Source organism: Schistocerca serialis, chromosome 4 (genome assembly GCF_023864345.2).
Source record: "Schistocerca serialis cubense isolate TAMUIC-IGC-003099 chromosome 4, iqSchSeri2.2, whole genome shotgun sequence".
Classification (NCBI taxonomy): domain Eukaryota; kingdom Metazoa; phylum Arthropoda; class Insecta; order Orthoptera; family Acrididae; genus Schistocerca; species Schistocerca serialis.
In genome coordinates, this window is record NC_064641.1 from 208,445,285 (window position 1) to 208,459,702 (window position 14,418).

Genomic DNA, 14,418 nt, shown 5'->3' on the forward strand with positions numbered 1-14,418 from the left:
TGGCCACTCCAAAATCTGTGAGAAGTGAATACTCGGTTAAAAATCATAGTGAAATAGTTATGGTCTGAATGGGATTTGATCCAATTTGATCTCTTGATCACAAAGCATGTGCTTTGCCACGAGACCATTTTTTAATTTTATTTTATTTTCTTTATTTTTACTTTTTTTTGAAGGAGCGGGAGGGGGGGGGAGGGGGGGGGAATGACCATTAAACCTTATACGCTATGCACTAGCTGCACCTGTTGAGATGATGCTCGATATCAGTAATTAGTGTTTTGTTTATAAATTTTGCCTAGATGGTAATGAGAAGCCAGGGAAAAATGGCAGCCGACATACAAGGAACGTTTTGGACCAGTGCGAAGGAGAGATGGAGATGCAATTCTGTATAAAGTGCATTATCTCCATGCATGTCATGCTTCCATACAAATTGAGACACTTAAATTCTCCTTCCCTGCGCCATTTTGCATACTTTGTCAAGAGCAGTGTGCTTGCCATGCAAAATAATCATCACTGAATAGCAAAGTATCCTGTATGCTGAATATTAGCTCCAAAAACTAAAAACTAATAACACAGCATTCATGGGCAATGTTCACTACCTCATGTTCTCTTCTATTCCCTATAGTACAAATGATTCTACTCATATACAAGCGAGTGGTAGTGAATTTTCTGCAAATGCTCATTCGCACATGTTCGCTTCCATTCACTCAATTGTAAACCAGGCTTTAGGTGGTTAGATGATTGACATGTCTTATTGGACCATTCCCTTGTAAGTGTTGGCAAACCTTTGAAAACAAAATGCCACAACCTGTTACAACCACAGCAAACTTACTTTCTCAACATGCTTTGTATTATTGAGCTTTACAAAATGAGAATTCAGAATTCACTTTGGAAGGGGGGGGGGGGGGGGGATCCTGAAGGATCACAACGAGCCAGAATGGTTGGCCAGTGCTTACCTTTTAGGAAGTGAAATTCCAGTATGGCAATCAAACATTTAAAACTAAAGTAAACTATTCTTAACTTTTGGAACTGTCACTTCTTTCCACAGGGAGGAAAGAGGTTTGAGAAGAAAAGGCAGTCACTCAGATCACAAATTGAGAAGGGGCCACCCACTGTGAAAAGATAGGGAGACAAAGATGATGGGGAGGCTCTAGAGAGAGTAAGAAGTCAAATATGGTACATTGGCAAGGATGGATTAAGAAGAAGAGAAACTAGAAGTGAAATGAACAGTGCGATTAAAAACTTAGGAGGAAAACAGAAAAGAGAGGAAGGGGTAAAAACCTAAAATGAGGAAAGACGACGATTTGATTCACTAACGATGGCAGTTCATGTAGGTCAAGTCATGGACAGGATTTGCAATGTTGCCGGTTCCAAACAACGGTTGTAGTACATGCCTACATATGCTTTGTGCATGATGAAAGCGTGTCTCCTAAAAATTAGCCCACTCGCTTGCATCTGTAGAATTTTATCACTTACCATCACTGACAGCGATGATAACCCACAGCAGACGGAATAAAAATTCACTGAATAACTTGCTGTGATTGTATTTAATGCTTCATTCGCTACAACATTCATAGCAGAGTGTTCAGAACACTACTGAACACTCATTGGCTGTCGGAGATTGGATGACGTAGGTCTGCAGAAAAAAAAAAAAACTGAGCTTAGCCGCCATTGTCCGTGACTCCGAGTGGTTGGTGAACAACATATGTGGTTTCACATTTTGCTCTACCTTCGATATTTTCTCTACCCCTAACATGAAAGATGACGGTGACAACAATCAATCAAAGAAAGGCGACTTCACTTCCAAAGAGCAGAAATTTATTATCTTGTCCTTTTTGTCTTCTTAAGTGTTACTCCTGTTGTTGTAGATTTTGTGACACTGCATGAGTTCAGTAATGAAGCTATATTTTTAAACTGCAAAATGTGTGTGTGTGTGTGTGTGTGTGTGTGTGTGTGAGAGAGAGAGAGAGAGAGAGAGAGAGAGAGAGAGAGAGAGAGAGAGAGAAAGCTAGAAAATATGCTAATAGTCAGAGCTGCAGTTGTTAAATATTTTGGTGAGCAACCTAACACTAAAAATAACATTCATATTCTAATTTTCAAAAATATCGTCTATTATACGGTAATGGTTAGCAGCATTTTGTGAATGCAGCTAACCAAAGCAATTTAGAATATTGCTTTTCCTACAGACTATGCTTTGTGTTATGAATGCTGCTAAGAGCGTTTACAAACAACTCATATGAGTTGTTTATCTGAACTCCCTTACCAATAAGAGTTGCTTAATGAATGTTGTACAGCCACTGCTGCAATGCGGCTTACATTCCCCTAAGTCACTGAATTCCTTGATGGTGCTGATTTATGTGATAACAACTGAGAGAAAGGAAAACTGTAAAAGACTGCAATGTTATCCAAATCAAATATAAGTAAGGTGTAATATTATACCATTGAGCATACAATAAAACCACTGATTATAGCTTTACAATAATGGAAGCCCCATTAAAGTAAAGCAAGCCACAATATACTGAACTGTTGTTATTAGCAGAATAGAATATTTGTCATTTGAAGACCACATGAATACTAGAAACTGGTCTGGTGAAACTTCACAAGAGATTGAATATTTTGGGGATGCCTCTGTGTCTTTTTATGAGGTGCTTAATGTTCACAAAGATTGTTAAATGTTCACACTATTCTGCTGTGCTATCAACTTTTAGTAAGAGAAATTGCTAATGCAGTGTTGGAAATGTGTACCACTATTACCAGTCCTATGAAAATACACTGCCTGACAAAAAAAAAAAAAAAAAAAAAAAAAAAAAAGGTGAAGCACTCATAAGGAAAGGGAAAGGGAAATGAAACCTCATCGGTAGAGAGATTATGTGCTGTTATTTCAGTGAGTGTAAAATCAAATCACACTTACAAAGAACATAGTGTATAAGCCCACTTACCAGTATGACTTCCCTCTTGGCATGGATGGATCCAACGATTTGGTTGGGAAGGGTGTCATAAGGCCATTGTATTCTCGCTTGAGCTGGCCCACAACTGTTGTAACTGGTTCTGGAAATCCCAGATACTAATGCCAGGACAGAGATGACATCAGAGCTTGTCCCAAACGTTTTCTGTCATTGATAAATCTGAAGGTCTTGGTGGCCACAGGACATCCACATATCCCGGGCAGTTCATACACACACTTGTGATATGTGAATGAGTGATATTCTGTTGAAAAATGGCAACAGGATACTGTCACATGAGAGATAGCACATGAGTACGCAAGATGTTCGTGACATGCTGTTGTGATGTCAGAGTTCTCTGAATCACTACCAGCTATGACCTAAGGAATTATCCAATGGCTCGCCAAATCATAATGCCAAGGGTAATACCTCTGTAAAACATTGGAAGAAGGAGACCTCTCCACTTGTCACCAACATACTCTCTGAAGATTCTCATCCTGAGTAGTGTAAAACTGCTCTTAATCACTGAACACAATGCTTCACGGTCATGACGTCACTGTAAATGCAACCATTTGTGTTGTGGAGTTAATGGCAACCTTCATATGGGATAGTAATTCCTTATTCCAGCTTCTGCTGTCTCTGACCAGGGGTGTGGGATGGCACAGAATGTTGCAGAGCACCCATTACTTGTTACCAGATGGCAGGTGCAGATGTGAAGGTGCTTGGTGCACAAAATGGTGATCCTCCCATATGGTTAGATATGGTTGGCCACAACATTGACAATGAGTTTGCCTGCATTTTTTCCTCATGCAGTCCAACATCGGGCCACTATCACATCTGAATTCCCCACAAATATGGATACTGCATGATTCAATCAACTGGCCACATCGAGATTCACAATGGTGCTCCTTTCAAGCTGTGCCAGGTGCTGATAATGTTGTCGCATGAGAGTGAAGCACGTCCGTGTTCTTCGTAATAATCACTCAACATCTGATACTGTTTACACCACTTATATACTCTACCAAGCTTGGTAACAACACTAAACACAAACAACACTAATGTGCTCTGGTGGCCATTCTACCTGTCACAGAGAATCACAACTCCATAATTATTTACATATACACTGGTGAATTGTGCATGTACAAAGTACAAAGTTACAGAAGTAAGTTACTGAAGATTTGGTTTGACTTTTGGTTGATATGAGATGCATTATAAACCTTGTGTTGCAGCATTATTTTGTGCACATTCATTGTAAAGTTGTTATAAATTCAAATGTTGCATTTGTATACTATAATGCCTTACTAGTCACACTTCTGTTGGAGGTGGTAAGCCTTTGTCAGGTTTTGACTTCTGATGTGGCTTACTTGATTATGGAGCAATTTAAAATTCACTGTTGATTAAAACCTGTCCTGGGACAGGAACATAGTCTTATTGGCAAAAACACATGAAAAACTAGAAAACTTACTGTATTGTGATGATATCAAACTTTGAACATTTGGATGTGTAGTTGATGCTTTTACACACATCCACGATGTCAGATTAACATCTTTGCAGTAAGATAATGAACCTGGTTTTCTGACTCTTTCCCAGATTAGTACTTAGGATATACTTGCACATGTAATACATTTGATGAAAGCTAGGTCTGAAGTCAATGATTGTTTCATTTTTAGAATAAGTGTCATTCATAATTAAATAGTCTGTTATAAAGCAAATTGACAATGTCAAACCATGTGATTAACAATTAATTGAAGCCACATGTTTGGCCCCAACCAGCGGTCTTCCCGCTGCTGGAAATATTCTTCATTTTCTGAAGCATTACTTAAGAAATGTAGTTATTTCCCATATTGAAATTCTAAGTTTGTGCTGATAACTATTAGTAGCTGATCAAGTCTTCAGCAGTATATTTTAATACAGATTGTGAAATGCTTCAGCAGTAAGTTCAGTGTATTGTACAAGGAGCACTGTTTGCAGTGTCAATTGTTTAACTGCCCTACTTTTTTTAGGTGGAGTGGAATTTGAGACCTTGTTAACAGTGGTGAAGTCTGCTTCTCTAGCAGATTGGTCATCACATAAGACTACCATGTGGTGGACCCGGGTTTGGTTCCTGGTAGTGTCAGATATTTTATCCTTGATCTTGACTGGAACAGATTCCACACAGCCTCGATTAGATTAGATTAGATTATATTAGATTACTACTAGTTCCATGGATCATGAATACGATATTTCGTAATGATGTGGAACGAGTCAAATTTTCCAATACATGACATAATTAGGTTAATTTAACAACATACTTAAGTTAATATAACAACTTTATTTTTTTGTGTTTTTTATTTTTATTTTTTTATTTTTTTTAATATTTTTTTTTCTTAATTTATATCTAAAAATTCCTCTATGGAGTAGAAGGAGTTGTCATTCAGAAATTCTTTTAATTTCTTCTTAAATACTTGTTGGTTATCTGTCAGACTTTTGATACTATTTGGTAAGTGACCAAAGACTTTATTGGCAGTATAATTCACCCCTTTCTGTGCCAAAGTTAGATTTAATCTTGAATAGTGAAGATCGTCCTTTCTCCTAGTATTGTAGTTATGCACACTGCTATTACTTTTGAATTGGGTTTGGTTGTTAATAACAAATTTCATAAGAGAGTATATATACTGAGAAGCTACTGTGAATATCCCTAGATCCTTAAATAAATGTCTGGAGGATGATCTTGGGTGGACTCCAGCTATTATTCTGATTACACGCTTCTGTGCAATAAATACTTTATTCCTCAGTGATGAATTACCCCAAAATATGATGCCATATGAAAGCAATGAGTGAAAATAGGCGTAGTAAGCTAATTTACTAAGATGTTTATCACCAAAATTTGCAATGACCCTTATTGCATAAGTAGCTGAACTCAAACGTTTCAGCAGATCATCAATGTGTTTCTTCCAATTTAATCTCTCATCAATGGACATACCTAAAAATTTGGAATATTCTACCTTAGCTATATGCTTCTGATTAAGGTCTATATTTATTAATGGCATCATACCATTCACTGTACGGAACTGTATGTACTGTGTCTTATGAAAATTCAGTGAGAGTCCGTTTACAAGGAACCACTTAGTAATTTTCTGAAAGACAGTGTTGACAATTTCATCAGTTAATTCTTGTTTCTCAGGTGTGATTACTATACTTGTATCATCAGCAAAGAGAACTAACTTTGCCTCTTCATGAATATAGAATGGCAAGTCATTAATATATAATAAGAACAACAAAGGACCCAAGACTGACCCTTGTGGAACCCCATTCTTGATAGTTCCCCAGTTTGAGGAATGTGCTGATCTTTGCATGTTACGAGAACTACTTATTTCAACTTTCTGTACTCTTCCAGTTAGGTACGAATTAAACCATTTGTGCACTGTCCCACTCGTGCCACAATACTTGAGCTTGTCTAGCAGAATTTCATGATTTACACAATCAAAAGCCTTTGAGAGATCACAAAAAATCCCAATGGGAGATGTTCGGTTATTCAGATCATTCAAAATTTGACTGGTGAAAGCATATATGGCATTTTCTGTTGAAAAACCTTTCTGGAAACCAAACTGACATTTTGTTAGTACTTCATTTTTACAGATATGTGAAGCTACTCTTGAATACATTACTTTCTCAAAAATTTTGGATAAAGCTGTTAGAAGGGAGATTGGACGGTAATTGTTGACATCAGATCTATCCCCCTTTTTATGCAAAGGTATAACAATAGCATATTTCAGTCTATCAGGGAAAATGCCCTGTTCCAGAGAGCTATTACACAGGTGGCTGAGAATCTTACTTATCTGTTGAGAACAAGCTTTTAGTATTTTGCTGGAAATGCCATCAATTCCATGTGAGTTTTTGCTTTTAAGCAAGTTTATTATTTTCCTAATTTCAGAGGGAGAAGTGGGTGAGATTTCAATTGTATCAAATTGCATAGGTATGGCCTCTTCCATTAACAGCCTAGCATCTTCTAATGAACACCTGGATCCTACTATATCCACAACATTTAGAAAATGATTATTAAAAATATTTTCAACTTCTGACTTTCTGTTCGTAAAGTTTTCATTCAATTTGATGGTAATACTGTCTTCCTCTGCTCTTGGTTGACCTGTTTCTCTTTTAATAATATTCCAAATTGTTTTAATTTTATTATCAGAGTTGCTGATTTCAGACATGATACACATACTCCTGGATTTTTTAATAACTTTTCTTAATATAACACAGTAGTTTTTATAATTTTTGATAGTTTCTGGGTCACTACTCTTTCTTGCTGTCAGATACATTTCCCTTTTCCGGTTACAAGATATTTTTATACCCTTAGTAAGCCATGGTTTGTTACAAGGTTTCTTACGAGTATATTTAACTATTTTCTTGGGGAAGCAGTTTTCAAATGCATTTACAAAAATGTCATGAAATAAATTATATTTTAAATTGGCATCAGGTTCACGGTACACCTCATCCCAGTCTAACTGTTGTAGGCTTTCCCTGAAATTTGCAATTGTTAAATCGTTGACTGAACGTACTACTTTGGAGGACTGTTTAGTATTGCTGAATGGAGCTATGTCATATATTGTAACTAGCTGTGCACCATGATCAGAAAGACCATTCTCAACAGGCTGAGCATTTATCTGGTTAAACTTATCTTGGTCTATAAAGAAGTTATCTATCAGTGAGCTGCTATCCTTTACCACCCGAGTAGGAAAATAAATAACGGGTGTCAAATTGAAAGAACCGAGTAATACTTCAAGGTCATTTTTCCTATTACCCTCTTTCAGAGAATCTACATTGAAGTCCCCACAAATAATAATTTGCTTCCCCCTGTCTGACAGATAGCACAACAAGGAGTCCAAATTTTTCAGAAATAGATGAAAATTTCCTGATGGGGACCTATATACAGTTACAATTATAAATGTGCCTTTATTTAATTTAAGCTCACAGGCACATGCTTCTATATGTTTCTCTACACAAAACTTTTTTGTTTCTATACTTTTTGCACAATGATAACTTTTGACATATATGGCAACTCCTCCTTTCTCCATATTTTCTCTCATTACATGTGCAGAGAGCTTATAACCACTTACATTTACCTTATCCATATCAGTAACAATGTGATGCTCAGACAGGCATAGTATATCTATTTCATTCTCAGCTTCTAAATCTTCTAAACAAACCAGAAGCTCATCTACTTTATTCTTTAAACTACCAATATTTTGATGAAATATACTTACATTATTTTTAATTGTACTTTTATGAGAACCTTTCCTTATTCTAACATTTGCAGTACTCTCCTGTCTGAGTTTCTCATTGTGCTTAGGCCTAGTTCCTATACCAGTGGTCACATGGTGTTCAGAGAGGCAGATTATGTCAATTGGGTTGGGTGACTTTAATTCATCAATGGAATTACCTAGGACTGAGATACAACTTGGTGGAGATAAAATTTCTGGTGATTGGTGAAAATTTATAATTGATAGCTGTGATTGGTGATCCAATGTGCTAGAATTGTGCTGTTTAATTTCTTTCCTAAACTGAAGATTTGTTTCAATCCTGACCTCTCGTAGAACTTGACATCTTTCTGTCTTACCTATCCTAAAAAAGGTGCTGCTCCAACACCTGTAACCACTGGTATTTTACCATTCATGGCAGTGCCTCCCCCCCTTAAATTTCCTGCTATTACCCCAGCCAGTTTCCCCTTCCCTTTCCTGTTGAGATGTAGGCCGTGCCTGGTATAGTCCCACCTACTGAGATAATCAACAGGAACCACACCAGTATGAGCCCCCGCACCCAATCCAAGCAGCCGTTCCAACTCCAAATTAACTCTCCCAACAGAAGAGTTCAAATGAGGCCGGTCATGGCGTCTCAGGACAGATACAAATTCAACATTGGTGTGTCTCGATGCTGACGCAATCTTTACCAGGTCACACTCTATACTGTACCCAGGATCTCTGTCGATGCTGTTCCCTGGCCCTCCCACAATAACCACGGTGTCTTCCCTGGTAAATCCTTTACAGAGTGAACCTAAATCCTCTGTCACCTGATCCAGACTAGCACTTGGTTTGAAAAAATTTGTGACCTGGTATTCTGGTCCTAATTCCTCCTGCAGAAGTTGGCCTACACCTCTGGCATGAGAACTGCCTAACAACAAAACTTTCTTCCTTTTCGATGACTTTCCTACATTCTTTTTCAATTTCCTATTGAAAGTTTGTTGTGTCCTGTCTACACCTACCTCTGCTTGAGGCTCATCAGTTTCTAACTGAAGCAACAGGTCAAACTTATTTTTGACATTCACCACAAAACTGTCAGACTTAGTTCTAGGCCTATTCCTTCTGCTACCTGTTGCCACTTCCCACCTCTCTTTGCCCTTCTCCCTCCTTAACCTGTCCAGATCTTCCCTAGCCTGATCTAGCTTAGCCTGAAGGGCAGCAATTTTCCCCTCCTGTTCCACTATCTTCCTATCTCTGCTGCAAATCCTACATAACCACTGATGAGCCTGATCCACTTTCCCAACACCCACGCCACTGCAGTCCCCCCAGTGAAAAAAACTACTGCATCCATCACACCAAACCCCGGAACTAACAATTCTACGGCAAGTCAGGCACTTCTCACTCATGGCAAAAATAATACTTTAGCTAGAATAAATCAATTAAATTACCGAAAATCAAAAAAGACGTTACAAGAATTAAGCCTATTCACAAATGTATATAAGCAAGTTTCTGATTTAAAATTCCGCTGTTTTTCTGAGATCTGTATTAAAACAACGAAGGTATACGCTATTTATTATATATTTCACTCGATGGAATGAAAAAAAGGACAATTAAACGAGATACTTTAACTTTGATTCTCCAAAAACGTTACGAGAATTAGGCCTATAAACAAATGTATATAGGCAAGTTTCTGATATAAAGTTATGCTGCTTTTCTGAAATCTGTATTAAAACAATGAAGTTATACGCTATTTACGGTAGTTTACTTATTTGTTACCAAGAAACTAGTTAAATTACCGTGAAACAAGAAACAAACACGTTTACAAAATTTAAGCCTAAGCGCGACTTCACGAAGTTACGATCTTTTCGTGTTTTCTGAAAAAATACGCAAATAAAAGTCAAACCTTTAACGGCAAGACTAAACGATACACTAATGCACGTATTTAATTTGTTGTCGGCGTTAAACTAAATTATATTCCTGTCTAAAGCACTTAACTTTCTGGAAATGGTATCTGGCGTCACTTACTCGGCGGCCATCTTGGAACAGATGTCATAGAGCTACTTGAATGAGAAGTAGTGACTCCAAGGTCTGGAAAACGGACAACGGCCAGGAGAGCAGTGTGCTGACTCCCATGCTCCTCCATACCACGTCCAAATGACGCCATATGGAAGAGGATGACACAGCAGCCAATTGACGTTGCTCACAAAGGAAACTCCCCATTGCACCCCGCTCAAACTTAGCTGTAAGATGAACCAGTGGATAGCCCATCATAATCTTTAACACAGATCAAGCATGGAAACGGGAGGAAGGTGTACAGAACTGCGAAAAAAAGTAGTAAAATCGAAGCAGTGAACAGTCGAAGCGCAAGATGTGCAATGTGGAGTGCATTTGAGTATCCGCGTCATCGTAGTTCTGTGGTCCCAGTGTTAGACTGTGAAGGGGGAGATCCATGTTCAAATCTCCCTTGTAATCCCCCCTCCCCCATTCACAGGATTATTAACTGTCTGTCTGGTCATTGACATGTCTGTTTCCTGTCTTTAAATTTGTGTCTGAGTCATGGTGCAGTGTCTGTTTGCAACAGTGAGGTGTAAGGAGGGGATCTCCAGGTGTAGTGAACCTCCTATTTGTTCTACAAAAGTAAAACATGTTATGACTCATACATTCTGTTTTGGAAGTTTCGCCAATGAATTCCTTTGTTGTAACATAGTTCACACCCGCTTATTTGTTGTTTTCCATTTCTGTGAGAGGTCTATGCGATATCTTGCCTGCTCTGATTATTCATCACATTTACGTGTGATGGTAATATATTCTTACCACACGACTCCTATTCTGTAATTATACAACCAGTGTATAGTATGACAATTGCCAAGACTACGGGAGGGGAACAAACATATCAATGACCCGATGGAAAGTTCATAATTTAAAAGGTGCCATGAGGAAGACTTGAACACAGATCTTCTGTTTTGTAGTCCAATATAGTGGTCACAAGAGGATAAAGCCATGATTCGTGCACCTTGCTTGATGTTGAACGTCCTGTGCTTGGACCATTCACTGATCCTATTTTGCTTCTTTTTTCACACTTCAGTACAGCTTCTTCCTGTTTTCAAGCTTGATCTGTATTCAGTTTTTGACGGTCCACCCAGTGGGTCACTTTCCCAATAAATCTGAGGAGCTGCAATGGGGAGTTTCCCATGTCAGTTTCCCATGTCCCATGTGATTGCAAAGTTTAGTTTTTTTATTGACTACTGTTGGCCAAAACTGGATTCTTATTGGAATCTTTTGTTGTGACAAAGTTAATGTGGATACTCCCACCAATTTATGGCATTTATCTTTAGGTAATATATTGGTGTATAAAATGTTCATACTTAGTAAATTATGTGAACCTAATTGGCAAAACAAGTTGTTCTGCGTCTATTGATAAACCACTGTTATTTTTCTCCTCAGTTCTTCTGCAGAACTAGTAATCTGTGTAGAGACTAAATATGTTCAAACTTTGTTTTGAAGAGCTTAATACAGGGCTGAATTTGGCATCCATTGTTACAAATGTAGGTTGTAACTTGACATCACCTTCATATGTTGCCCATCCAGAAATGAGTTGCTAATGACTAGTCACATTCAGCATTCAGGAGCGAATTTATTAAAAACAAGCTTAAGACGATATTATGTGGTTGTATTTCAGAAATCACAAGAACAATCTTCCGAGGATTCTAGAAGGCTGCAGAAAGAAGTGGAAAATTCAAGAAAAGAATGCACTTTGTTAAGTCAGCAAATTGAGTCCCTTGAACGGCGTCTGACAGATAAGGATGTACAGATAACTGAGCTTTCTTCAGTGATGGCAAAAAGACCTGCTGAAATAACTAAACTACAGAGCTGTGAGAAAGGTAAAGTACTTACAGGAAAAGGTATAGTTGTAAAATAATTTTAAAAAATAGGTTTAATTTAGAAAAAGTGCAGTGTCCTGAAATTGTTTCATAAAAAACGTTATCCAAATTATGTTCACACTGGGAATTTATTTATTCGATTCAGTTTGATGTTGCAAACTATGGTTTTGTTTTCTTTTTTGTCCTGTTGTTTGGTTTTATGACATGTGTAGCAGTAATGGTCAGTTTTATATGATGATGCTGTTTGTGTAGTTCCATGGAACTTCTAGAGGCATTACTGTGCCATTCAAAATAATACATTCTTCATCAAACAAATCTTCATCCATTCTCTTGATATTAGTTAATGCAGTGTTGAAACAACACAACCACATTTTATAGGTGCTTTCTGATTTATTGTAAAGTAAGGGCTTCCTTAAATTTATCAGATTAAGTACATAGTGTAGTGTAGAGCACATGAGTCAGTATCACTTGTTAATTATGTGTTAGAATTTTGTGTTTAAGTGGAAATCTGGGTTTGATTGTCAGTAGATGAAGTTACAGAATTTCTTTCACACCTCGCAACAATCTTAGAATTATCTTCAGAACACCTTCTAGGTATCCAAAACTAATATTATGGGGAAGAGAATGTTATAATGGTAGTTTAGAAAGCGCGTTTGTTTAAATAATATGTAAAGTTTGCAGAAGTGCTATGAGATGTTTATGCAATTAAAAACACCTGGTAAGAGAGAAATAATTATTAAAATGTTGTGATTGCTTGTATATTTTGTAAACTAGCTAGCAACCCGGCAGTAAACATGTATTTGAATCTCCAACACCCCCTTTGTACCCTTTGTTGTTTTCATTCACCTCTCTCTGTTCATCAGCTCCTTCCTCCTTCCATCTCTTCCTTCCCCCTCTCTCCTGTCCCAACTCCTCCTTCCCCCTCTGTGTCCATTACCTTCTCCCATCCCCCTTACTGTATATCTCCTCTACCCCGTACGTCTCCTCTCCCCCCATTCCCTCTCAGACTTTCAGCCTTGTAAACATTGGTATTACAACAAAACCTGGATTGCTAATTGAAGGCGCATAAAATGAGTGGGTAAATCGGTTTTGATCATTGGTATGCAGGGTATGAGAGACATCTCTCCAGCTCCTGGATCTGTGAGGATAGTAGTTTCAGTGACAGTGTTTTGCATAGTTCTATTCTGCAAGTGGGAAGGATTTCAAAGTTTCAGATGGTTCAGATTCCATAATAGTATTCTAATCATAAGCCAATAAGCTATAAAAACATCTTTCCTGTTTTCTGTTGAAACTGGCTGCAAGGAAGAAAACAAAACAGCACATTGTTGTGTATACAATTTTTATCTAAAATTATATATCAGAATAAAGAACATATATGGAAACAATTTGTCTAATTGTTACATGCCCTAACATCGTAGTTAAAATTCAATGCAAGAAAGAAAGCTAAACCACACATTTTCACATCACAGCACAACATTCTCTTTCCATCTGTTAGTTAAACAAAAAACCTGTACACTGTGGTTTAAAAAAATACAAATAGCCTATGTTCATTTGAATATTTATAAGAGTAGCATGTAAAAATTGAAGTAAATCAGTCAAGAACTTTTTGAGATATTTGGTAACAACTTTAAACAGTGTCTTGTCTTTTGGTGCACCTGCCTAATATTGTGTAGGGCCCCCGCGAGCACACAAAAGTGCTGCAACATGATGTGACATGGGCTCGACTAATGTCTGAAGTAGTGCTGGAGGAAATTTACACAATAGTGCCGTCAATGTGAACAAGAGGTGACCGAGACGTGTAACCAGTGGCACCCCATACCATCACGCCGGTTGATATGCCAATATGGCGATGATGAATAGACGCTTCCAATGTGTGTTCACCGCGATGTCGCCAAACACGGATGCAACCGTCATGATGCTGTAAACAGAACCCAGATTCATGCGAAAAAATGACGTTTTGCCATTCGTGCACCCGGGTTAGTCGTTGAGTACACCATCACAGGTGCTCCTATCTGTGATGCAGCATCAAGGGTAACTGCAGCCATGGTCTCTGAGCTGATAGTCCATGCTGCTGCAAACATCGTCAAACCAATCATGCAGATGGTTGTCGTCTTGCAAACGTCCCCATCTGTTGACTCAGGGATCGAGACGTGGCTACACGATCCGTTACAGCCATTCGGATAAGATGCCTGTCATGTTGACTGCTAGTGGTACGAGGCCTTTGGGATCCAGCACGGCATTCCGTATTACCCACCTGAACTGACCGATTCCATATTCTATTAACAGTCATTGGATCTCGACCAACGGGAGCAGCAATGTCACGATATGATAAACCGCAATTGTGATAGGCTACAATCCGACCTTTATCAAAGTCGGAAA

The 14,418-nt window shown here is 38.1% G+C and overlaps 1 protein-coding gene across 2 annotated transcripts in view; it reads left to right on the top strand.

The window, feature by feature from the left end:
• LOC126473675 (nucleoprotein TPR-like) overlaps positions 1–14,418 on the top strand; it is a 398,029-nt gene that overhangs the window by 143,456 nt on the left and 240,155 nt on the right. The window contains exon 13 of one of the 2 annotated variants that reach the window (XM_050100910.1): positions 11,838–12,039. In XM_050100910.1, coding sequence (XP_049956867.1) covers positions 11,838–12,039 — 202 coding nt within the window. The remainder of the gene's footprint in view (positions 1–11,837; positions 12,040–14,418) is intronic. The other variant, XM_050100911.1, reaches the window with a different exon arrangement.